Genomic DNA, 25,820 nt, shown 5'->3' with positions numbered 1-25,820 from the left:
TAGACGCTCGCCATATAAATGTGGAAGCGATATGCTTCTTGCGAATCCTGGGTATGACCGCGACATAAGGGTGGAATCCCAGCCCACGTCTAGTCTCACGATTATGAAAAAGGGAAGGTGAAACCAAATTATACAATTCCATCACACACTCGGTGACTGCGTCGCTGCTGGTGCATCATCGTTCATCGATGTTATTAATTTTCGATAGACGTCGTTACCACATACGCGTATTTTAAATTTCTTATCAAGGGTGTTAATGTCAATGCATTACTTTAAGAACAGGTAAAAGCCTGTGTGTGAATATGAAGGAAATGTGATAAGAAATCAGCCTGCAAAATTTGTATATACAATCCATTTTTTGCATTCAAGTCAAGTCAACTAAACTTAGTTGGCACGGTATGCAGGAAGACGTCGGTTCGAATCCGACCGGATCGAAGGAATTTTTTCTGAGTGTTCGATCTTTGTATTAATAATTATAACTAGCGGAGTAATTTCACATAAAAAATAATTGAATACCGATTCAATAAAAATTTAAATCAGTTTATTCTAATATATTAAAATTAAAAACTACTAAACATACAAAATATTCAACACTTTGTACTGAGATTATTTTTTATTTCATGTGTACAGGTAAATGACTTTATAAGCCAGATTGAACGTCAGGCGAAGTATTACGATCACGACAACATCGTGGTCACGATGGGCGGAGACTTCACATATCAGAGCGCAGCAAATTGGTTCATGAACATGGATAAACTTATCAAGTAATTACGTATAACTCCTTAAGGGCGAATACAACCTCAAATGGCTTTAGTTGATTCATCATAACAGTGAAAGGCTCTAGACAGACAGACTGCATTTCAACTGCACTTCGACTACAAATTTGCAGTTTGAATGCAGTTCAAATACCGTTGGTCTAACTGCATTTGAACTGCACGTCGGCTGCAGCCCGGTTGCAGTCGGTGTGCAGTTGGCGTGCAGTTCCAACGAAATGGTTATATGCAGTTCAAATGCAGTTGGACCAACTGCATCTGAACTGCATTCAAACTGCAAATTTGCAGTCGGAGTGCAGTTGAAATGCGGTCTGTCTGTCTACAGCCTCAGTGTTGAATCAATTACTCTGGAAAAAATGTACAATTTAATTGTAAATTAAGGATATACTTTCGCTTATTAGTATACGGTGTGGAAACACGTTTCATAAAAATTTTACGACAAAAAAAAACACAAACTTATATCGCAAAGATCAAAGAAGCACTACCATTGCACTAGTCACCTTGAGACATATTTGATAAGCCCATAAGTATGAAAACAGCAATATTCATAACTGCTTAGCAACAAAAATGACAGTACTTCCCTGGACAAACTCTTTCAGAAGGACCTTTAGAGTGAGGCCGGATGAGCGTAATTTTGTGAGTCGCGTAATTTGAATTGCGTAGTTTGCGCTGCATTCATATTCATATAAAAGTACGGTTTGTTTCACACGACGCAAAATGAATTATCTGCCGACTCACGGGCGTAATGACGACTAACTTTCGGTTGCATCTTGCGACGGGCTGGCGCGGGTGGAGGTAGGAGTGACGGAAAAAAAAGTGACCCCCACTTTGGTATAAACGCTTAAAAAGCAACTAAATAAACAAAATACGTTCGTCTGGCGCACCAACCGAATTTCGGTCCTGCAAAAACTGCGCAACTGAAAAAACGCAACTCACAACTCACAAAATTACGCTCGTCTGGCCTCACCCTTACTGCGACTGCATACACTTGAATATAAATCTTAATTGTCAACTTGACGTACTGTCAACCCTGTACAAAAGGAACGAGAGTCAGGCTTTGAAAATTGTTATTCTTATTTTCAGTCATATAAACACGCACCCTGCTAACATATCCGACGTCAATGTGTTCTACTCGACGCCATCTTGTTATTTGAAAGCCATTTATTTGTATGGGCGGAGAGATAAGGCGATTTATACTGAACGGGTACGTGTGAACACGACAATATAACATTTACCACACACTTATAAACGCGAATCCCACTTAAAAAAAGGGGCCCGAGCGAGACAGGGTCGCCATGTACGTATGGGCAGGGCTCAGTGACTTGCTCCAGGTTACGCAATAAGTGCCTACCGCTGAGTGCGCCGACGTCGGCGCAAGCGCTTACACAAGTCTTTCATTTATGAGCATTCGGCCCCGCAGGACTGCACATGGCGGGCAAAGTTATTTTCACCTCTCTGAGCGCGTGCTTAGGTAACTTTTTTCTCGTAGTGAGTGCCTGGTGTCATTAGTCAGAGTTAGTAGGCTGTTATAGCGTAGGTATTTTCGATTTTGTATGAGAATGATGTATGTATTACGTAGTAACTATTACGTAAACAGTGGTATGGGCGAAATGGGATCAATTAAACAAGTGTTATTAATACTAAAAAATAAAATGGATTTAAATTGTCTTACATACTAACGTACACACTACAGTAATTTGGGTTTATATAATTCCAGAACGACCACCTCCCATACGGCAGCGACGCGCACACATACTGGACTGGTTACTATACTTCTAGACCCAGTCTCAAATACTTCATTCGACAAGCGCACACGTTTTTGACGGCAAGTTATTTTTTATCTACGTCCTAAAATGGGACATTCTCGGTTTTCCTAGTATGTACTTCATGATCTCGTTCATCTTCTTTTAACAAACGGAATATTAAGTGCAAAATAATTGGTTGATATCCATTGACTTACAATTATATGGACGTCGGGTCCGCGCTAAAAAGTGTCCGAACTTATAGGGCGTTAAAATCGTATACTGAGCGTCATTCACGCTGTAGTCTTCGTTTGTTCGACTGACAGCGAAGCAAGCAAAATTAGACAGTACTGCGACGACATTACAATTTAAATTCAACGTTTTAGCTTTTTCATATTCCTTTACATGTCACTACGTTTAAATAGGTTGACTTGGGACATTTTTTTCGTGGTTTTTGTATTAGACCCGTCGTCCATTTATTTGTAAGTCAATGTTGATATCCCAAAATGTACGACCAAGCACTTCACTAAGGACGATTCCTTTTTAATATGAAACCAAAGAATTAATTATTACTTTATTACTTATTTAAAGGAATGCAAAAAAAAGGTTGGATTATGATAACAACGTTCTTGATTACAGTTATATTTTCAGCCAATCCTTCAAGATGTGTTACATATCAACGGCAATATAAATTATTGTGATTTTCTCAAAGAAAACTAGCCCAATTTTGAAAATATTTTAAATGTTAATATATTTCACAACATTTTATTTGTAACACAAGTAGTGTAGTATAGTAGTGTGCTATGACCGCATAAAAATAATCCGAAGATGATCACGAGTAGGGCATGCAAACCGGTTACTCATTTAACCGAGAAAACCGAGTCACCGTTCATTTTGGAACGCGGTTTTCTGCTAAGGCAAACCTGGCTTTTTCGGGGTTTTCAGTTTTGTCTTAAAACAATCATAACTCATACTATCATCATATCGTAATTAATAATGATAAACAAAGCTAACTAAATGTTAGGAACTCGGGCACCTGATTAAAGTGCAGCAACAGCGTCCGCAAGATGGGTGCAGGTAACTTTGGGCAGACAGCGAGTAGAGTGCGCATGCGCGAGTAGTATTGCAACAATATTTTTTTTAAATCTTTGTGGTTCAAAATATCGTCTTGTTGTAGTGCTGTTGATTTATTTTTTGATGTGTTTTTGGTTTTCTAACTCTTTTAAGGCATTATTTGGGTGACAATAGAATAATATCCGAAAAAAGCGAAGAATAACCGGGTAACCGAAAAAACCGGTTTTCAAAATTATTCGGTTTTTGTATGCCCTAATCACGAGTCTAAATTATGATCAAAACTTGTTATTACACCTATATTCTACTATTCTATAATCTATGCAATTACAGGTGGTAAAGCAACTAACAGTCATAGCTAAAATGGGTGATTCCTTCGAACTCCACCTTCTCCGGCATGCTGTGAATCTCCTGTTTCATCATGATGCTGTAACAGGTAATTGTTAAAATATATTTAAGAATGTATAATAAAGTAAGAGAGATAGATGATAATAGCTTCCGAATATAATTAGAATAGGAATAGAATTATTTATTTCAGACCATGGTCTATAGTAATGATAGTAAATTTTTCTTACGTGCTATGGTTAGTACAAAACAAAATTACTTAATTCTAGAGAAATGCCACGTCTAGACTACGACCCTACGCACGTGTAGTTGCACCAAATATTGTTGGTAGGGGCAGTCTAGTCTGTTGGCGACAACGGCTAGGATGCTATTAGCGCTGCCGTGCACACGCATCATGAGTGAGGCCGCTCTCTTGCGAATAATGGCTTGAAAGCCATCTGTGTGCGCCTCCGTGAACATGATGCACTACAGTGTCGCGGCAGCCCCATTAGGATCCTAAAAGCGTTGCTATATTGCACCCTTATTGTGTTCGGGGTTCTCTGCGTACACTTCACCCACAGGCTGCTCGTGTAAAAGTTTTGGCAATATGCTTTAAATAACGAGATCCTTACGTCTTTGGTGCAACGAGCAAACCTACGGGCGAGCATATTACATCTAACAGACTGAGCCCTTCTCTCCCTATCCATTTTGGCACTATCATACAAGTTATCGGTTACCCAGTATTTAAATTGAGAGACATGACTTATCTCACTACCATAGAAAAACACCGGCGGCACCGTTCCAACAGAACCTGCGTTTGGCTTAAAAACTAGGAGCTCGGAGTTCAAGGGCTTCCACGTATGTCTCACATATCCTGAACAGCTTACCAAGTGCACTGATCGCAGAAGTCAAACCACCATATAATCAGCGTAACTGATATTATTAATGACATAACTACATAAGTGAATAAAATAAAATAAAATAAAGCTATGATTCGTGCAAGCTTGATATAACCGTAACTAGATAAACTCGAACCCAACCTCATTTAACTAGCTCAATCGTGGGGTAGCTCAAAAGTTACCATAATCTATAATTGTTAACCAAATATAATAGAAAATAGCCAATAGTTAGACATAATTTCGAGATTTGATTCTATCAAGTTTAATGTTTTCTAAGAATTTATCCAAAATACAGATTAAATAGTCAACAAACCTTAGTTTCAAATCTATAATTGGCTTATATTATGGAATTCAAACTTCATATTGTTTGTTAGTCATGATAATTCCTCAATGACTTTAACAAAAGTGTAAAAATCTCAAGGTACAAAGAATAAAACCGCGCTTAGGCTAGTACCCTGTGGAACACTAAAATCAAAACCTTACATGCCGTAATGCTGTATTTTCGCAACCTTTGATAGAAATTATTTGAGACCCTGCATTTTTGGTGCCACGTCACAAAAAGCACAGAACCTGGAGAAGTCCTGGCATAAGAATGGAATCTACCTCTACATAAATTTTTACAAACGTCTTAGGTAAAAATGATTTTTGCTTCGTACGTCTGCTTGGAGCTTCAAATCGCAAAGATCTGAGAGACACTGCCATTGCGCCTGTCACCCTAATACATAAGTTGACCAATCTGTGACTGTAATTTCATCAGCACCCTAAACTTTAACTTGGAAACGTTATTTTATGTATCCTTTACATGGATACTATAAAACCGAGGTTTCAAGATACGCTCTTGTGGTACTCCCTAGTTTACATAGTACATTTACAATATAAATTCTTTGCTAATCGTATTGTTTTTCTTGACAAAATTAATCACAGTTTTAAAAATGTTACATGCATTTTTTTGACAGGTACCAGTCAACAACACGTCACAAATGATTTCATACGAATGCTAAGCGAGGCAATCGAAGCTTGTACTAAGAAAGTTTCAAATTTATTGACGTGAGTAATGTTTTTTAACTTGTTTTGCGCTTCTTCTGATACTTTATCTATTCCACTACTTGACACTGACACAAGAGGTTGATCTTAGATAACAAACCGATTGCTATCATTTTTTTAAATTTGAACACGTTTGAACCTTTTATTTGTATACTAAATATAGTATTATATTAGAAATTATAAATGGCTTACGAGTGAAGAAGCATTTGTTTTTGTCATGGCTCTTTAAAACTCTTTTGTAAAATAGTAACTTTTAGAATCCAATCATCATCATCAACTCATTTATTCGTCCCACTGCTGGGCACGAGCCTCCTCTCTAGCGAAGTTTTAAGGCCATAGTCCGCCAAATTGGCTTAGGCCACACAGTTGGGGACTTCACACGTTTCCCGGGTCTTGTGAACCTTCTTCGATGTGCAGTTTCATCACGAAGTTTCCCTTCACCGAATGTCATAAGTTCAATTTGCTTTTACATGTTGAATATTTACCATTTATTGTTTAGCTTGATAAAAGTGCCCAGTATAATGTATGGTCTTGAAATATCTGTATCCAGTGCTGCCTTATAATCTTCACTAGTCTTAGAATCTGCCTAATTGTGTTGTCCTGGATTAAGCTGTGCAATCGTGCTTATGCCCATGAGTTTGCGTCCTCGGTTCAAAAGTATCAGATATCCTAATCGAGAGTATAGACCTTCTTAAGTAACAAACATCTATCCAATCTTCCTCATTTATAATGTTATTGTGGTCTTCAGTTATTTAACTCCAACATGGGGAGGCAGCCGCAGAACCAAGAATAACCAACAATTTATCATTTGTCACGAAATGAACATCAGCCAATGTCGTGTAAGTAATTCAATAACTTCGAGATATAACTGTATTGTATACAAAACATACAAACTTCAATCTTATATTTAATACAAAAGTGCAAAAGAAGGATGGCGACATCCCGTGTATTTTGTGACACAGCGTTTTTGACGACATGCATTAAAGAGACCTATCAATACTTGTGATTCATTATCGAAGCATCAAAAAAACTAATTGTGTGTAGCCTGTAGAAGCTGGTATTTATACACTTGATAAAGGTTACGTTTATAACATTGTCCTGTATTTCGCTTCAGATGTTCATTCGTAGTAGCAGAAAACAACAAGTTTTCAGTTTGTTCCTAAAAAGGAGAGCAGCGCCTGGCAACTTTTGATCGAAAAGCTCCTTTTTGTTTTATTTAAAAAATATCAATTACGCTGTTTTGTTTAAGGCGTGTCACCGGAAGAGAAGCGGGAAAAGCGTTTTTTTTAATGAAATGGTTTAGTTATTTAGTATTTTAATAACAGTGAAATAAAAACTTTATACTGAAGGCTTTTATACAACTTCTGCGTACTTGATAACAAATGCAATGACAAAAATCCGTGGTAGCAACCCGTTTAGCTCATGGAGGTAGTCTCGATCTCTGATGCTTGAAAATAATAAAAAAAATACTGTAAATGTTGAATGTGTACAAATGTTATTTACAAAGAGCAACCCCTAGAGTTTCTTGCTCATTCTTCTCAGGGGAATCTGCCTTACGAATGAGCGGTAGAGTTTAACCAATGTGACGATTTCAAGTGTAATAATGCTTACCTATGAAATAAAGACTATTTTGATTTTGATTTTTTGAATTATAACTGAATATTGTCTTGCAGTTCACAGAAATGCAAGAATCAATGCTGTTACTGGTCTACAACCCATTGAGTATCAAGATATACCATCACATCCGAATGCCGGCCATTGCGTTGCATTACTCTATTAGAGATTACAACGGTAAGATATTTTATTTACTGGTAAGGAACAAAATATTATTGAACCAATTTAGCAAAGCCTTGCAAGTCCAATATTTGTTCAAAACTAATTAAAGCTTCATAAGTCTGTCACAGATGGCGATAAAAGAGAAAAAAATTAATACAAAGAAGATCTGTACAAACACTTCGTAAGTCTGGCTCAATCAGTAGCTCAGATCGAAAATTTGGAATCCTTGCTACGATACTTACCTACTCTAACATTAAAAAAACACAGAAGAAATTTACTAAATTTGTAAGTTACAAATTTAAAATACCCCATTTGGAGTACATACACCTTTGTGAAAAATTTCATCTGTTACCTTTATATCTGCGGAGAAATATAGCTGATACGTGTCTTCTGCTAAACATTGCACAGAATATGATTGATTATTCAGAGCTCTTCAGTGACATTATACTCAAAGTTCTATTTAAGAAGTTTTGTAAGAATAATTTGCTTCATGTTCCATTTAAGTGGTCGTACTAATTTTAGAATTAATAGTTATCTACCAAAATCATTAACATCATTTAACCAACTCAGTGATGACGGTCGCATAGATCTTTTCTGTAACAGCGTTAAGAATACAAAAACTATATTATGACTAATAACTTCTTTCAGGTGGCTGATTAATTGTTGTGTTCTCGAGAAGTGTCATTTAGTATTTTATAATAGGGTTATTTTCTTGTTTTTTTTCTTGATTAATCATTATTTAAATGCATGTTGTAAAAGTAGCTGTCAGCTCCCAAAAAAGCGGGAAAATAAAGCGGTGGCTCTAGTTTGGCATATAAAGTTGAACTTCTGTCGAAGGATTTTTTTAATATTCTTCTTCTGAGCGAATCTGCACCGACGTTTATATTTGTGCGGACCAGTACTTAGCGACTGACACAGCATTATCAATGGCGTTGTACCGGTTCTCGCGTGTGCAGATGTAGGGACACGCAGGGCACGACAAAAGATGTGCCATTGTCTGGGGAGAGATAGCACACAGCATGCGCTGTCCGAGCTGTAACCCCAACTGTACATGCTCTTCTTGCTTGGACCGATTTGGAATCGCAACCTATTCAGACATTTCCAAGTTTACCAAGGTAGATCATGGTGGTCCGATGATTGACACCGTGGGTTATCTCTCCTTTCAGAGACTTACTCGGACTTGGTTAGTTTAGAGGACGGGTATCCAGAGGGAATCTAACGATCTTTGTATTAATAACTGTGACAAAATTTTTTTGGGGATTGTTACCTCTTAATGCCTATTTTGTTCATACTCAGCTTAACGTGGTTTGCTCTCTAGCGACAAGTCTTCTTCAGATAAAGCAAGAATACCAGCGAATTTGCTGAGATTTCTTCCTCTTAACAGAGGAAGCTCAGTTTTGAGAGCCATTTTAACCTACTTCCAAAAAAAGAGGAGGTTCTCAATTCAAGAATAGAATTGAGACATGATTCTATTCTATAATTCTCTTCTCAATACTTTGTCAGAGTCTTGTGAACAGATTTAGATGATTCTTTTTTTACTGGATAGTAGACGTCCCATTCAAATTTGAAGAAAACGTTCCACAGACGAATCAGGAGATGAATGCGATTTATTGGATTTCACCCACTTTATAACGATAACCGATTTTAATAAAACTTGGCAAATAAATGGAATTCTACAAACTTTAGAAGTCGGGTTTTTCTAAAAAAACTTAAAATAATTACTTACTTTTTTTAATTATTTATTTTTTAATTAATTATTTTGGGATCCAGATTGTTCCGCATTCCAGTTTGCGGAGACCCCAAACATTGACCGACGCAATACATTGCAAAGAATGCAGAATGCGTACGCAAAAGGTGAAAGTGGAACTCATGAACACGTGACTACCTCAAGGCGGTGTGTGTCACGGGCCACGCCGCACCGCGCCCGTGTTTACAGGCAATCTCGCGCTACAGACTCGTATATGTGAGGCCGCCCCAGCACGGATGGCACCCTTCCCACGGTGCGCTGGCGCAAGTTCGTGCGGCGCGGCCTGTGATACCACGCGCCGTGGGTAGCCAGCGTTATATTTCCGGAATTCCTTACAGTACATTTGTGACACAGATGTACATAGCGATTGTGACCAAACGTATGTCATAGATGTTGAGTGTGTGCGTTATTTATTTATTTATTTATTTAAAAAAAAAAAATATATATAGATATGCATAGGTATTTGGTTGCAATTGTTTTCAACATCATCTTTTATCGACAGATGAAGAAGTAGAGTACCAGCTAGTCCCTCTGCCAGCAGCCGTGATTAATTTGCCAGGCAGGAAGTCCACAGTCATACAGGAGCTTTGGTTTGAAGCCGAGAATATACCGCCTTTGGGCTATGCCTCTTACTACATTGCGCCTGTTAGAGCGCAATTGGTAAGTTTTATGAATGTCCCATTCCCAGATCGCAGAATCAGAATGTTAATTATAAAAATGTTCAGTTTCCATCCCATATTCAGACATTCCCCATCCCCATGTGTATCAAGTTCGAACGAAAATGTTTTCTGTGGCTGTTTGAAAAGCAATCTCGGGACGTGGGTTTTGCGCAATAGCTGTTCTGTGTATGTATTTGTAAATATTTCGACCTCTCCTAAGTAAAGGTATCGTATGTCGAAATTGCCAAGTTCCCAGGGGAGCGTTTTAAAGTTCTGAATTCACCGAAATGGGCTTAAGACGTGAATTTAGCATTTGTGTTTTTGTGTCTACCTATAGTTTGTTTTGATTTGCAGGAGGAAAATGAATTTGCGAGGAAGTTAACACAACAAAACAAGACGCCAGTTAACGATCAGCAAGAAATTATTCCACATATTGCAAATGAGGTAAGGAATAGATACCTTTTAGACCCACGCATTATGTATTCTTTGCTCTCATAGTGGAAGAAACCTGCATGTTGAATAAAATTCAGAAAATTCTTCAAAGACGCATGGAATCTCCAACATAAAAAAGTATGCGTGGTCTACTGTGGACATTTTGGCTTAGCGGGTTTATTCAAGTGCTGATGATATAAAAAACCATTTGGTACTTTTTTCTTATCCAAGAGGCGAGACGAACAAGTCGTGCGGCTGGTGTTAAGCGACACGCCTGTCTGACAGTGCCACTGCACCTGTCACCCTGAGATATAAGTTGACAAGTATCATGCGCCTGTAATTAAAAAGTGTCTTTACACCAGCAACCTTACCCTTCAAAATCGGAACGCAGTAATACCCACATTACAGTTTGGCAGCAGAAATAAGTTAGGTAGCATTACTTCCCTGGACGAATTCTTTCACAAGGAGCTCCACTGCTACAACCTCTTGTTTCTGTGATGTTTCCAGTACTTGAAAGTATCATTAAACAAAGACAGTGGTCTCCTGGAGTCAATTCAGCACGTAGACGGTGTGAGGATACAAATATCACAGAATTTCTATAGCTACAGCCAGACACAGCAGAGTCAACAATCAGGGGCTTATAGCTTCAGACCTGATAAGCCTAGACCTACGCCCGTGAGTGGAAAATAATATTTGGATTTTTCTTCTTCTTTTTCTTTTTTTTTTTGGTAATATACTGCAACAAAGTCATAAATTGCGAATCAAATGCACGTTATAAAAACCGCTCATATTGCTTACTGAAGACACGAAAAACAGCAAGAACAAAACTACATATATTTCACATAGGAAATGAAACTTTTCTGTTTTAGGATCTATGAGTAAATCACGTATATTTGTTTTTTCAAACAAACCAACGTTTCGACGCCTTTACTGGTCTTTGAATCGATTCAAACATCGCGTTTTTTTATAATATCAAATGACGGGACGAACAAGTCGTGCGCCTGTTGGTAAGCTACACGCCTGTCCATAACAGTGCAGTGCCACTCAGAGATTCAAATCGCAAAGATCTAAGGGGCACTGCCACTGCGCCCGTCACCCTGAGACATTAATTGACAAGTTCCATGTGCCTGTAATTTCACCAGCACCCTTCAAAACCGGAACACAGTAATGCTAACGTTACTGCTTGGCGGCAGAAATAGGTAAGGTGGCAGTACTACCCTGAACGAATTCCTTCATAAGAAGCTTAGATTATAGAATTTCTAGTAGTTGCTTAATTTCAAAAATTAACCGAGAGCCTTAATATAATATTAACTAAGAATTAAGATTAAGCTCCGCTGCATATGAAGTCCGCAGAATACGTGAGCTTACCGATGTTAGTACTGCTAGACTAGTTTACTTTAGTTACTTCCACAGTATAATGTCCTACGGGATTCTCATGTGGGGTAAAGAGGCAGATATTCAAACCATATTTGTATTGCAAAAACGAGCGATTCATTCTGTGTACCATCAAGGCTCTCGGGTTTCTCTTAGAGAAAAGTTTGAGGAGACTGGTATCATGACTGTGGCATCACACTACATTAAAGTGATTAAAACTTTTTTCAAATTTGCAGGTCACCGAAAAAGCGACGTACCATGCAATCCGTGGGACAATAGTCAAAGAGATCCGCCAACGGTTCACAGATTGGATCACTCAGATCATAAGGTTATACCGAGGTGAAGAATTCATCGAGATCGAGTGGGTGGTTGGGCCAGTACCTATTGGGTAAGTTACAGATGAGATATCAATATGGCACCAGACGGACGATCAGTCCAATGGCTAAACTGAAAAATTGTCTAAGGTTTTGAAATTTACGACTATGTGTGAAAGAAGTGAAGGAAACAAGGGAACTATGCTTTGTAAGGAAATCCATTGCACGCCTATGGAAGTCATGAATTGAAATAATAATAATAACGTACACACTCACAGCCCTGCACTAGATACATACACAACCACAAATTCCACCCAAACTCACGAGAGAAATGAATGTAGACCATACAAATATTTCTCGCCGACTCTGCGATCAAACCTAGGACCTTTGTGTGGCTGACTGGCATGGTAACTGTTCGGCCATAGAGGCAGTTAAAATGTTGGTTTATACAGGGTTATTTGTAGAATATTAACAATCTCCAAGGACTGTATTACTAACATCATAAACAAGAACTTTTGGCAACAACAACGGTTGAGAAACGGATTATTGTGCCATAATAATCCTTTCATGTTTTTCAGTAACGATTTAGGAAAAGAGATAGTGACAATCTTCAACACAAACATAACGAACAATGGGGTGTTTCATACAGACTCCAATGGGCGGCAGATGATGAAGAGAACTTGCTGGAACGAAACATCTAGTAAGTTATGAAATTAATGTGGGGGACCACATTAATTTTGTTTGAAATGAATACGTTGGACGAGGTAGCAGACATCTTCTGGGTCTTCCATTTGGTCCATTAATTTCTGGATGTAATTTTATAAATAGAAAAAGAGAACATGAATCCCAAAGACCTAGGATTTTAATCAAGGTCCAGGTAGTTTTTGAGCTTGTTCCCACCAAAAAGAAATGATGTATTAAATGCAACTCATAATCGTCTACAAAAACTCCCACATGAAAACTAAACGGTTTTTGTAACTAGTGTTAGGTTGTAATCACAATCAGGGCGTATTTGGCATACTACATTGTATATTGTATCATACTCGAACAAATATGGTTATTGGAATGTATCACTTTTGCAAACTGTTCAAAAATGTTCAATATCATAATTAAAGTTGTAATTAAATTTGTATTGAAATTGATATTCAATTTTTTTTATCACTCCGCTAGTTTGTTATAATTATTAATATAATATTACAAATATCGAACACTCAGAAAAAAATCCTTCGATCTGCTCGGATTCGAACCGACGTCTTCTAGTAAACCGGGCCAGACGCTATGCCAACTAAGCCACGGAACGAACAGTGGATCTCACGAATTTTTCTATATGCTTGTTGTGGGATCTTTGTATTGGGTTTTCAACGACTTTTTAGCCGTAACGCCATCTATGAAAAATCTATGAAAGTATTTCGTCACCCAGTTAGGTAACTTTACAGCTACCAGCCCTGGCTAGATATGTCGCTATTAACTGTAATTAAATTTGCATTGAATTGATATTCAATTATTTTTTGTGAATTTACTCCACTAGTTTGTTATAATTATTAATACTTTAAAGTTGTTATTGTTGAGAAATTTGTATTACAAATGTCATTTTTCTTTTATAACGGTGTTGCCAATTAATAATTCTGCATGGCATAGACTGTGTTGTAACTATAGGCTTTGCTTGTAATCTGCCATCTGTTGTCATCTTTTGGTATTATTGTTGGTCATAGCCAATACCGCCAAAACAGTTATTCCTCTTAGAGGAAAGCTATTCTTCGATGGGGTTTGGTGGTTTTGGGAAGAAATTTGTATAAATAAGCGCCAAATCTTTTGTATCGGGTCTTTTTCCTTTGTACCCTGACTGGGGAAATAAACCATCACAAGAGAATTACGTTATATTTAATACTATCTATATGCAATGCATTGTTTATATTAACTTTCTTGTTTTTACCCCCATAGGTCAACAGCAAAAGAAGCCAGTATCGGCGTGTTACTTTCCTGTGACATCACGCATTTGCATCCAATCTTACAACTCGTCTGCAGCCATGTGCGTGCTTACAGACAGGACGCATGGCGGCACTTCGTACAACGAGGGAGAGCTGGAACTTATGGTGATAGAAGCATAGAATAACCATTTAACATTTAACGCTAAATTGTACCAACAGGGTGGTGATTCGATAAATTGCTGTCCACAGGTCCATAGAAGACTTTTAACAGATGATGGTTTCGGTCTAGAAGAGTCGTTAAACGAAGAAGCTCACGGTGTAGGACTCGTAGTCAAAGGCAGACATCGGATTTTATTCGGCAATTTTCGACAGGAAGGTAAAAACAATATAGAAGTAGTTTCGGCAAGATAGCGTTCATATTGATAGTAAATGATATATGTATAAGTATAGAAATTAAGGATATAATATGATCACCGAGTATAGTCAAAGATTTTCCTTGTCAAAAATTTCGAGTCATTGTGATATAAACTACAAAATAAACGGGGCCAAGTGTTGAGCCCTGTAGAACACCGATCTTCGTTAAAAACCCCGAAGACCAAAATCCATTTAGACTGTCTTCACAAGAAGTTACAGCCTATTTGGAAGAACGCGGACCTGTGTTTCCTGCCTCTTAAGAGGTTAGCGAAGATTTTTTCAAATGAAGTGCAATTTAGTTAACTATTATCATTTAGTTGCACCATTAAGAAAACATCATGGTGAAACTTGCAAATCGGAGAATATTCATATAATATATAACTATAGCCCACGTACGCCGTTGTGGTCATTGTTAGCCTTAAACTCCTTTAAAGCAACGCAGCTGCGGAACCGAAAACTGAAGCAACCCATTCAAATTAAGAGCAACTTAAATAAGTTCTTCAAGATTCTTACAGATCTAATATTAATAATGTAGGTATTTTTGTTACCTGTATAATGATTAAACTACGTCTTATGTCTTCTTCTTTCTCCCAGTGGAAGACCAGTCGTTCAACGAGCGCATAGCCCAAGCTGCAAGACGATGGGATATGGAGCCGATGTTGTTCTTCACGTCAGGTGATAAAGTTAACAAGCGGAAGTGGCAGAACGTTAGGAATAAACGGGTAAATATTTATTTATTTCTTTTTGGCATAGCTACAGAATACAAACTGTGAAGACGCTTAAAGTTAACATGCATTATAATAGGAGTAAATTTGTATTCCTATGACAGCCACACACGGCATTTGCAAAATAAATAAGTACTTACAAATTAACAGGTTATTAAACATAATATAAAAAAAAAATTAAAATTTGCACTTAAAAACAATAGCAAAAAAATCATGTTACACGTATATAAAAACATGAGATTCTTAAATATCCAACATATTCAGCTTCTCCTTACAAATATTTAAATAAGTATAGCGACTATGGGAGAATAAGTCCAAATCTTTAGAAAAGTTGTTATGAGCTCTAAACATGCGAAAAATAGGATCATTATATGAGACATTGTTAGTGATACATGGCAAAGAAAAAGTTATTTGGGTACGTTTACTGCCAATCTTAAACAAGGCGTGGCTTAAGATCTCACTTGAGTCCATTTCAAAGTTGATAATTTTAAACAGTGTGGAATAGTCCAGTATCACGCGTCTGTACTGAAGAGGGCGTACCTTAAAATTTTAAAGTCTTTAAATATAGATCAGACCCATGGCTTGTACCAAAACCCTCCATCTAGCAACCTTTACAACGCCTTCTAATGAGTGTAATTTAATCAATCAACAAAATTCATTTAGTACTAGTGCAAGATAGAAACCCAAAGGATAATTTACATTAAGGGCTTAAAAACTAGGGCTAGATTAGGCTAGCAACGCGATGACACCTGATTGGTTACTTTCTTGACATTTGCTTTCTTCATTCAATAAAATAAAAAATAAATAAACATTCAATAATAAACATTTGGAAAGATGAACGAATGCTGTTAGATAATCTGAAACTTAAGCGTGGACGCCAGTATATCAAGCTAAATATTGATGAACCATAACGTTGTTCTGGAAGCGATATCCGAACAAAAATGTGTAGCTTGACTGTACTTAGAACAGAATTTAAGCTAGGGAGAAAACTCAAACAATTTGCACACAAATACGCTCAATCTTATGAAGTTAAAACTAAACGTAACATGCTAGAGTCGCTCAACAATTTTGCCCCTTTGTAACAGGTCAACAAACAAAGCAAAATAATAAGGTACTCTGTTTCAGTACTCAGCAATCAAAGTCCACGGTCTTCCAAGATTCATCCACATTTTGACTCTCGAGCCGTGGAAATCCGGCTCTGTGCTTCTCAGGCTGGAGAACACACTTGAAAAACCAGTCAGAGGTTTGTGTCAATCACTTTGTTTTAATATTAAGAATTAGCGATGGGCGTTCTATTTGGCTCATTTGGCTTCACAACCATCACTCGTTTTCTAACCCAGTAAAACTACCTATCTATTTTTCACAACGCCGTTAAGATTATCGCTGCGTTTTTTGACAACGCTTGTATTGTAGTGATTGTAAAGTGTTGCCGTCTCGCAACGCTCTATATAATCACGCAATAGGTGTTGCCGTTGTGGTTAACATATAGGACAGGACGCACGTCCCGTTTGCACAAATACGAGTGGATGATTGAATTTACTAAGAAATTAATGATGTTTCGTTGTTGCAATTATGAAATACATGACTTTTGTGTGATGAATGAAAGTCGTTATTAGAATGTCACGTTTTACAACGCTTCGTCACTTGCGCCGTAGTCAAAGTAGATAGTTAGGAAATGAAACTATTTTTCCGGATTTAAATCGCGTATATTTGTTTTTTCAAACAAACCGACGTTTCGGGCCCTTTACAGGTCCCATGGTCACGGTTGACTGAGGTGGTACAGTCTTCAACCAGTTATGCCTAATATTGATGCAAACCACCCTATTTTTTCACTATACTTACAATAGTTATTAATTAAATACCTTATTTTTAATTTTACAAAGAAAACATTCCAGTTTACGCTACATTAAGTTTTACAAATTATTTTATTGAATGAATTTTTATTAAGTTCAATTTATTATTAATTAATAATAGAAATTAGAATAAACTAAAACATATTAATTAGTACTGCAGTCTTATGTCTGTTTGGGATTTTTCATTAGAGGAAATACTGGATCCTAAACTGGTGGTACTGAGAAACCATCTTCCCTGTTGAAATTAGGATGTTTTTTTTTATTTCAATGGCCTCGCACCATCCTGGGTAGATAACGGACTCCTTTTGCAAGGACTTGGGGTTTGTCAAACTTCATTGAAGGTGTAGGTTTATCCATGACATGCTCGCAGACTGCAGACTGCAGACTTGTGTTGAAGTAGATAGTTGTCAAAAATAAATAGTTTTCTCAACGTTATCTAAAAACGCAAAACAATTTCGTTAGGTTATTTGAAAAAGGCATAACTACTTATGACTATTAAGAATACTGTACAAAGAGGCTTAATTAAAATTAACCCTATATACCAACAGGTCGTTTTCGCAATGAGAAGGTAGAAGGACCCGAGGAATATCTCAATAAACAATCACACATCACGGTCCATTTGCGATCTTTGTTCGCAAACATGAAAATTAAAAGAGTCAGAGAGACGACACTTGCTGCAAACCAGTGGCTGGAAGATGCTAGACAGATGGATTGGAGTACTAGGTAATATTATGCTCCCTACTTTGTTAATAAAGCTGTCTTTTTGGGAGTGACCTTAGATAGAAAACTCCAATGGTTTCCACGTATATCTTCCTTGGCCAGCAGATTAAACTCTGCTCCGTACGCAGTCCGTAGAATACGTGAGCTTACCGATGTTGCTACTGCTAGACTAGTTTACTTTAGTTACTTCCATAGTATAATGTCCTACGGGATTCTCGTCTCGGAGCGATTCGTTCTGGGTACCGTTTAGGCTCTCGGATTTATCTCAGAGAAAAGTTTAAGGAGACTCAAATATTTTGTATGCCCGTAAAAATATACGTATTAAAAGTATTTTAATTGAAAACTCATATTACAAAATTGTAGAGTACGTGTTAGATAAAGATGATGTTGAAAGACAACGTGAGTCTAGATTCCACACAAATATGATTCAAAATGTATTCTATAGCATTTAAGTCTATTTGAAAAGAGCAATCCCTAGGGTTTCTTGCTCGTTCTTCTCAGAGAGGTCAGCGTAGTGAACGAGCAGTAGCTTAAAGAATGACGTTTTCAACTGTACATTGCGGTTTAAGAGTTAAAGGAAGTCAACGCAATTACAAACAAAGGGGACCTAAGATTTCAACGTTCCACCGCGCCGGCAGAGTATTTAATATTATTAAGTTGGTTGGTGCACCACAAAAATACAATACGATACAAATCCTCAACAGACAAACTAATCAATGACTGGAGAATGTCAGGCAAAAGGCTTATATAGGTTAAAAATTTATAAAAGATTAAAAATTTGGATGTGTTCCCCTGCCAAACAGCTAAATAAATAAAAAAACTAAACCTAGGAAATGAAACTATTTTTCCGGATTTAAATCGCGTATTTTAAAACTAAACCTTATCATAGACCATGATCAATGACAAACAAAATCAATGACAATGTAATTATAAGACATATTGGTCCATAATGCAAACCACGACACGGTATATGTAACATGTTCGCCGTGTGTGCATACATTGAATTAGATTTTCGGGCGTAGACCTTGAAATTCTTGGAGGAGCATGAGTAGGACCCTGCACCCTAAATACCAACATAAAAAATATTAGGTAATAAATAGTCCGTGTTTATCTTTAATTTTTGTTTTTAGATACGTTTATAATGGTGGCGATGATGATATTTTGCCGGAAGATAATCTTGACTACAAAGATGATAAGACCAAGGAACCGACCAGCGAAAGACATGACGAAGAAAATAAGGAGATGGGTAATGTACATCTACAACAAAATATTCGTAATAATAATGACATCTGCAGGTTTAGCATTCGGGAAAATACATAAAGCTCGTAAAAGTAGACTTCTCTACGAACCACGATACTACAGTCATGCTCGCATCTGTAGAAATTACAAACGTGACTTCACTTTTCAGAGGAAATTGTCAGTTTGAGGAAGACACATCTCTTGTCTTTGTGCCCATGCTTAACCTGTTGGTAACCAATAAGAAATACCCTAAACTAGGAGCACCAGAGAACCGGACATCAACTCAGAAGACACTACCCAGAACAATAAAAATAGAAATATTGAAAAAAGCTTCTTTTCCAAATTGATCTTACTGACTATAGAAACTGCGATCTTTCATTCTGCGGCTAGAGTACTGACTGCTGGACCATCTCTCAGGTCTTTAATTTATTGACAGTAAGGTTTAAAATCAATATGTCAATCTTCACGAATCTGTTTCAAGGAACGCTTGGACTGTTGTATTAAAATTTGATATCTATGATCAAGAACACAACAGACTTGACATTTGAGCTGCCATAGCCATATGGCAGCTTAAAATAATAGATCCAAAGTGCCCAGCTAGACGTGTTCTTCACTGCATCGATGCTTGAAAGCTTCAATAGGTACTAAAGCATTTTTCTTTACAGGTTACTCAGACGAGGAACAAGACTATCCACGTCGAAAAGCACCAAGAAAGAGAATCCGCTTAATCGGAAGAGATCGGAAACAAAAACCAAGCGTAGACGACAACTATAGACGCAAACGTTCGATAAACATCACCGAAAACATAATTGAAAATATCATTAATGGCACTTTTAATGACAAGGACGAAATCATTGATCATAATACAACCGTGGAAACCACTACGCTGTTTGACGAAGAAAAAACGACTTTAATTCATGGTGTGATGAACTCTTTTCATAATAATTATTCGGCCTGGCAAGACCATAGACTGTTTCAACAACGGAATATTAATGGTACTTGGTCTAAAGCTCCGCGTGGTAATAGAGATATGAGTGGAAAGATTGGAGCTAAGAAACCGAATAAGATGAGGTATGTATGCTACAATACGTGAGCAAGGTGCAGACGAGAAATCTGCACGTTGTTGCAGTGCAACGACCGAAGAAGCAGTAGAGCTCCTTGTGAAAGAGTTCGTCCAGGGAAGTACTGCCACCTTACCTATTTCCGTGTCCTGTTTTGAAGCGTAAGAGTGCTGGTGAAATTACAGGCTATATTTTTACTTGAATGGATAGTGTTCATGCCACACGTCATGATGTATCCATTTGATTATTTAGATACTTTAATAGTCTAATCGATGTTATGAAAGTGCACGTCCTGCCAAAAGAGTAGAAAAATGTCAACGAAAACGTAATGTACGACCTGACAAAGGTAACCGGCAGCCGCTGGATGCGGGCAGCACAGGACAGGAAAAGTTGGCGTGCTTAAAGGGAGGCTTATGTCCTGCAGTGGATATGTGTAAGCTGATGATGTCAAAGAAGTAGAGCCTGTTCCTTTATTCTTGACGACTTGGCTTACTAAATCACGCATCACCTACGTTCTTTCTTTGAACTTGCAATATATGGAACAAACTCACACTATAACATTAGTTTCTTCAAAAACCGAGTAATCAAGACTCTCAAAAACCACTGCTGTTTGCTCGTTGACCCCTATTTAAAAAAAACGCATTCGCAAAATAATTCCAGCAGTCAGAGAGTAGTCTTGTTACTGGCAGTGAACAACTCTGTGGTACAAATAATGTAGCAAATATTGACAGCATATCAACTTTCAGATTTATGAAAAATAGACTGAAAACGGAGCCAGCAAAGTTTTTCATCGACTTAGGGAATTCCGACGAAGCTCTGTCTTCAGAGGAAGATTTGTCTTTGAATTTGAAGAAACGTACGCCGAGGAAAAGGAAACCTACTAAGAGGAAGTCTATTGATGCAGGTAATATCATCTGAACAGTTTGATAAATTGACCATCATTCTTGAAATTTATTATATACGTTCCGTACGTTGTATACGTTAAAAATATAGTTATATTTTTCATGTTTTGATTGACACTTTTGATATAGGTTTTTTTTTACTACTGCATTGGTCAGTTGGTCTTCGCTATTATGATTTTTTTAAATATTATTATTTTTTAACTCATGGCCATTATGTGACAAAATCGTCAATACAAATAAAATTTGCTTTGTACCCTCATTTATATATCCACTATTTGTACTAAGTGCCATACAAATAGTGGATACTTAAGGGTACCTACTGCACACTATAAACTCTTAATAGAGTTGTTCGTTTTTCTCTTAAGTCATAGTCCCGTCAAAAGTATAACAGAGCACAAAATTGTAGAGACTGACGATTTGCGTTGGGTGTCATACAAGGCAGAAATATACGTCCAAAATTGTTTACATTTAATGACTGGACTGAAGTGAAAAAGTATAGAAAGGCCTATCACGAAGTAAACCAAAACCTTATTACATATAATGGGAATCTTCAGGGCTTTACATCATCACGTTACATTATCACGCATATGTAGTCTCGACCCTACGTTATGGACTTCTTATCTGGGGAAATGGTACGAATATAAACAGAGTGTTATTGGCGCAAAAAAAATGTATACGTGCAATTACTGGTAGGACTCCGCTTGAATCCTGTAAACCTATATTTAAAGATCTTGGTTTGTTACCCCTGCCTGCCTTATATATTTATGAAGCCAGCATTTTTGTGAAAAATAATTTACATTTGTTTATTAAGAGTATTGACGTGAACCATCGAAATTATAGAAATCCCATTAGACTAATTTTTTTTGACGTACCTAAGGTAGAAAAATATAATCAAAATTGTTTGTGTATGTGTGTCAGAATTTACAATAGATTACCAAATGACATTAAACACTTGCCCATTACATTATTTAAGACTAAATTATATGAATTGTTAAAGAATAAAGTATATTACAGTATTAGGGAATTTCTACAATAATTTTTATATAAAAGAATTTAAATTAATTATATATAACTTAATGTAAATGTAATCATGTGACGACCTATTTTTCATTTATTTTGCATGCCTAAATTATCTTCGGGCGAAACATGCTTGAACTTATATGTATATTACTGTGTTATCATGACCACCATGTTTTATGCAAATAAACGATTTGATTGATTGATTGATTGATTGATTATGGTTTCCACTACGGAGAGCTATATATTCTAAACGTCAGATTAAGAAAGATGATGGACTAATATTGAAGAGGTATCTTTTTCTCTTTCATAGGAACAGAAACGATAACTGAAGAGGAAGACGTTACAAAATCAATATACGAAATGTATTACAAAAACAAACCCAACATACATTTGAAATATGTAACTTCTGAAGAAGATAGAGAGGATCATAACTATAGATCACAAAGGTATTGTATTTGCCATTCGTAGCTGGCAATAAGAACCTTACCTGTCTTTATGCGGTGCGGTACGAGCGGCGGTTTAATTTCAATAAGATTTTTCTGACAATATTCAATATCAAGTGACAAAACTAACAAGCCCTGCGCCTGATTCTAAGTTACCCTCTTATCCATGTCCATAACATTTACAGCGCCAATCAGGTCTTTAAATCGCAAAGATCTGACCAATAAGTTGACAAGTCCTATGGGCCTGTAACTTCACCAGCACCCTTCAAAATCGGAACACAGTAATGCTGACATTACTGCTTGGCGGCAGAAATAGATAAGGTGGCAGTACTTGCCCAGTCTTTTACAAGGAGCTCTATTGCTACATAATCGTAGACTACATATCAATTATAACTGATAATTATCAATAAAATACTTTTTTTATTATAATTTTGTAATATAATCAGTTTGAAACGACACTTAACAATAATTGACTAATTTGGTAGGCACTTTTTTCAATCTAATTGACATATATGACATGTCTGTTCGGTAAGGGCGAGTTCCCATTATATCGTATTTTCATTGTTAGACGACTGTCGCCTCTAAACTGTTCCCATATCTCGACTGTCTATTGTGACTGTATCGAGGATTTTCTATCGCTGAACGACTGTCATGTCCAGCTGTTCCCAATTGGATGGCGACGACAATTTATCGGTTCACAACAGCTGCATAATCGTTCACACGACAGAATGGTTTGATGGACAGCGGTTCTACATCCTGTTGGATGAGACAACGACAGATAAAACAAGACGATAGTAGCTGCGATTATCTGTCGTCACATTTTTATTGCAACGTTTTATTTATCGTCAGGCGATTGTCGTCCTAGCTCTTCCCATCGTCTTAACAGTCTGTTGTAGTAACTTCAAAAAAAATCGAGTTGTGTATATATTAACAACTCCATTTAAATGTACAAGCCACGACACTTTATACTACACTGGTCTGTAGAAATACATCATAGAGGCAAATGAGGAAGACGGATTGATCATCATGACCTTGACCCACGAATCTGTAGTATCGACTGGTCTATAACAGTTCTCTTTTATTAAACCACGGAGGAAGATGGGCGTTGTAAAGACACCATATAATAACACTATAATAGAAATAACTAAACATAATGAGTTTGTAGGCAAAGTCCTCTAATTAAAACTAATAATCATTTTACAAAGAATTATGTTTTTATTTACACCGGTCTGCCCAAATTCACACTAGCAACGTTAAACTCTCCAGACGAGCGAAGAATCATCGCAGAAGAATCGAAGAGGAAACAGACCGGAGTCAGGAAATAAGAAAAAAGAACAGAAGGGATCAACCTATAGAATTTGAACAACGGAAACAGGATTTCGATGAACCAAGTGATAGAAGACGAATGAGACTTAAGAAAAAAGGTAGGTTAACCATACTTCAAAATTGTTTACGGACTGATCGATTTTTTATACGCTTTTCTGCATACGACAGCTGTTGGTTCCGTGTAGGCTCGTAGGCTCGTAGGCTCGGCCTCTAAACCCACGGAAGAAACAGAAGGCACTTCCATTGGCCTTAAGCCTCGATTACTACCAGAACCGATGTCGCCAAAACTCACACATTTTAATTTGAAACACTACAAAATCTTGATATTGATAGGCGTAGTTTCAAATTTAAAAAGAAATAACAAATTCTGGATTGTTAATACATATAATTTAAACTTTACCCTGTTGGCCTATCGTTGAATGTTCAATACCATCAATACCTATTATTGCAAGTTACGACGTTTTGATATTATATTGAAATAATGTGCTGTCATCTAGCGGTTCATTGCTGAACGGCGACGAATTGGAGTTAATAATTTAGTTCTCCAAAAGAGAAGCGACCATATTGCAGGGGTATAAGTTTCACTTTTGTTTCTTGTTACAAAAAAAATATTTAGACAAACAGAAATATGAAGATTTATTAAAATAAGACTCAGATGATATGAAATACATACGAGTAATATTTTTGGTGCAGCTATCATTTTTGCACTCCAAAACAACACAATAAGGCGTTTTTCTAGGATTTTAGAGAATTTGCACGAAAGAAGGACACAACCATGCCATACAAAGCGAAAATGGCGGACAGAGCTCACAGAGGTCTTTCGAGACCTATAGTTGGCACGCGTCTGACGCTAACTAACCACTTCCACTGTATTGATTGATCTATGTCTTAACCAATCTAGGCGGTGACCGGCCAAAGGTTGAATCACGATGTGTCCTAAATAATTAAAAGAATCTGTAAACCGCAGGTAGAAGAAATGAGAAAGTATGGTCTAGCATGCCGTTTTTGATCTCCGATCACAGAGAGAAAGTGAAACGGAGGATTTTTGACGATGGGAATGAGGGCAGGGAGGTTGTTGAGGAAAGGAGAATGAGAAAAGGTAGGTAAAGGTAAAGATAGGTTAATCGTACTTCAAATTTTTTTACGGACTGATCGAATTTTTATACGGTTTCCTGCATACAACAGCTGTTGGTTCCGAGTAGGCTCGTGGACATATAAAGATAAAGGTAATAAAAAATGAAAACCGTACATAAATAAAGGAAGACTAGCACATCCTTGGGTACATTAATAAAAACATAAATTAGAATTTTAAAAATACAAAATGGCTCCATAAGACCGTACATATTTAGAATAATGGTTTTTCTAGTACAGTGAACAGCACATCAGACCACATATTTTTCTCTACATATTCTCTACTCTCTTTACATATTCGACCAAATCTGGGTGCGTTAACTTAATTCACTTGAATTAGTTCACCTAGGTGATTTAAGTACATTTTTAGTAAACTTAAAACTGTATTCACTACGATATTTAAGGACGCCAGGATTCAACTCGTCACATGGTACAGATACGGTGATGAAACCTTCATGTCGAAGAAGGTTCACAATGAAGTTCCCAACCCACATTGGACTAGCATGGCGAGCTATGGCCTAAACTCCGAGAGGCCGAGACTCTACTCAACAGTGGGCCGTATAAATAGGTTACAGTATGATGAGTGTTCTGAGTAATGTTCCCGACCGTTATACTGTCTACTTTTATGTTTATCAAATGCATACAGGTGGTTTAAGTTTACTAATAGTGTACTTAATGCGCCTAGGTGAACTAATTCAGGTGAATTAAGTTAACTCACCCGAAAATGTCCTCCAGTGCAACGGAACAAGATAGTTCAATGTGTAGCTTGATGTGCTCTTCACGTGCCTATTTCTTGATTATAAGAAGTGAAATATTAATATCGTAAAATACTCACAGAATAAGATTATTAAGTGCTTTATTAATAATAGGGGTTAAAGTATGAAATTGCCGATTTGTACTGAA

At 37.1% G+C, this 25,820-nt stretch overlaps 1 protein-coding gene across 1 annotated transcript in view; it reads left to right on the top strand.

Moving 5' to 3' along the window:
- The window catches only part of LOC113232123 (lysosomal alpha-mannosidase-like), a 64,554-nt gene that overhangs the window by 33,616 nt on the left and 5,118 nt on the right, over positions 1-25,820 (top strand). The window contains exons 8-30 of the mRNA XM_026466760.1: positions 631-764; positions 1,857-1,977; positions 2,491-2,598; positions 3,920-4,022; positions 5,766-5,856; positions 6,602-6,692; positions 7,527-7,644; positions 9,879-10,036; positions 10,390-10,479; positions 10,975-11,142; positions 12,078-12,229; positions 12,734-12,855; positions 14,097-14,248; positions 14,333-14,459; positions 15,092-15,219; positions 16,348-16,465; positions 17,624-17,798; positions 18,926-19,041; positions 19,700-20,105; positions 20,842-20,999; positions 22,328-22,463; positions 23,727-23,884; positions 24,754-24,885. Coding sequence (XP_026322545.1) covers positions 631-764; positions 1,857-1,977; positions 2,491-2,598; positions 3,920-4,022; positions 5,766-5,856; positions 6,602-6,692; positions 7,527-7,644; positions 9,879-10,036; positions 10,390-10,479; positions 10,975-11,142; positions 12,078-12,229; positions 12,734-12,855; positions 14,097-14,248; positions 14,333-14,459; positions 15,092-15,219; positions 16,348-16,465; positions 17,624-17,798; positions 18,926-19,041; positions 19,700-20,105; positions 20,842-20,999; positions 22,328-22,463; positions 23,727-23,884; positions 24,754-24,885 — 3,262 coding nt within the window. The remainder of the gene's footprint in view (positions 1-630; positions 765-1,856; positions 1,978-2,490; positions 2,599-3,919; positions 4,023-5,765; positions 5,857-6,601; positions 6,693-7,526; positions 7,645-9,878; positions 10,037-10,389; positions 10,480-10,974; positions 11,143-12,077; positions 12,230-12,733; positions 12,856-14,096; positions 14,249-14,332; positions 14,460-15,091; positions 15,220-16,347; positions 16,466-17,623; positions 17,799-18,925; positions 19,042-19,699; positions 20,106-20,841; positions 21,000-22,327; positions 22,464-23,726; positions 23,885-24,753; positions 24,886-25,820) is intronic.

The sequence above is a fragment of the Hyposmocoma kahamanoa genome, unplaced genomic scaffold, assembly GCF_003589595.1.
Source record: "Hyposmocoma kahamanoa isolate Upper Pololo Valley unplaced genomic scaffold, ASM358959v1 67, whole genome shotgun sequence".
Classification (NCBI taxonomy): domain Eukaryota; kingdom Metazoa; phylum Arthropoda; class Insecta; order Lepidoptera; family Cosmopterigidae; genus Hyposmocoma; species Hyposmocoma kahamanoa.
Note: the sequence above shows the minus strand (reverse complement) of the source record. Positions and strands in the feature narration are given on the sequence as shown.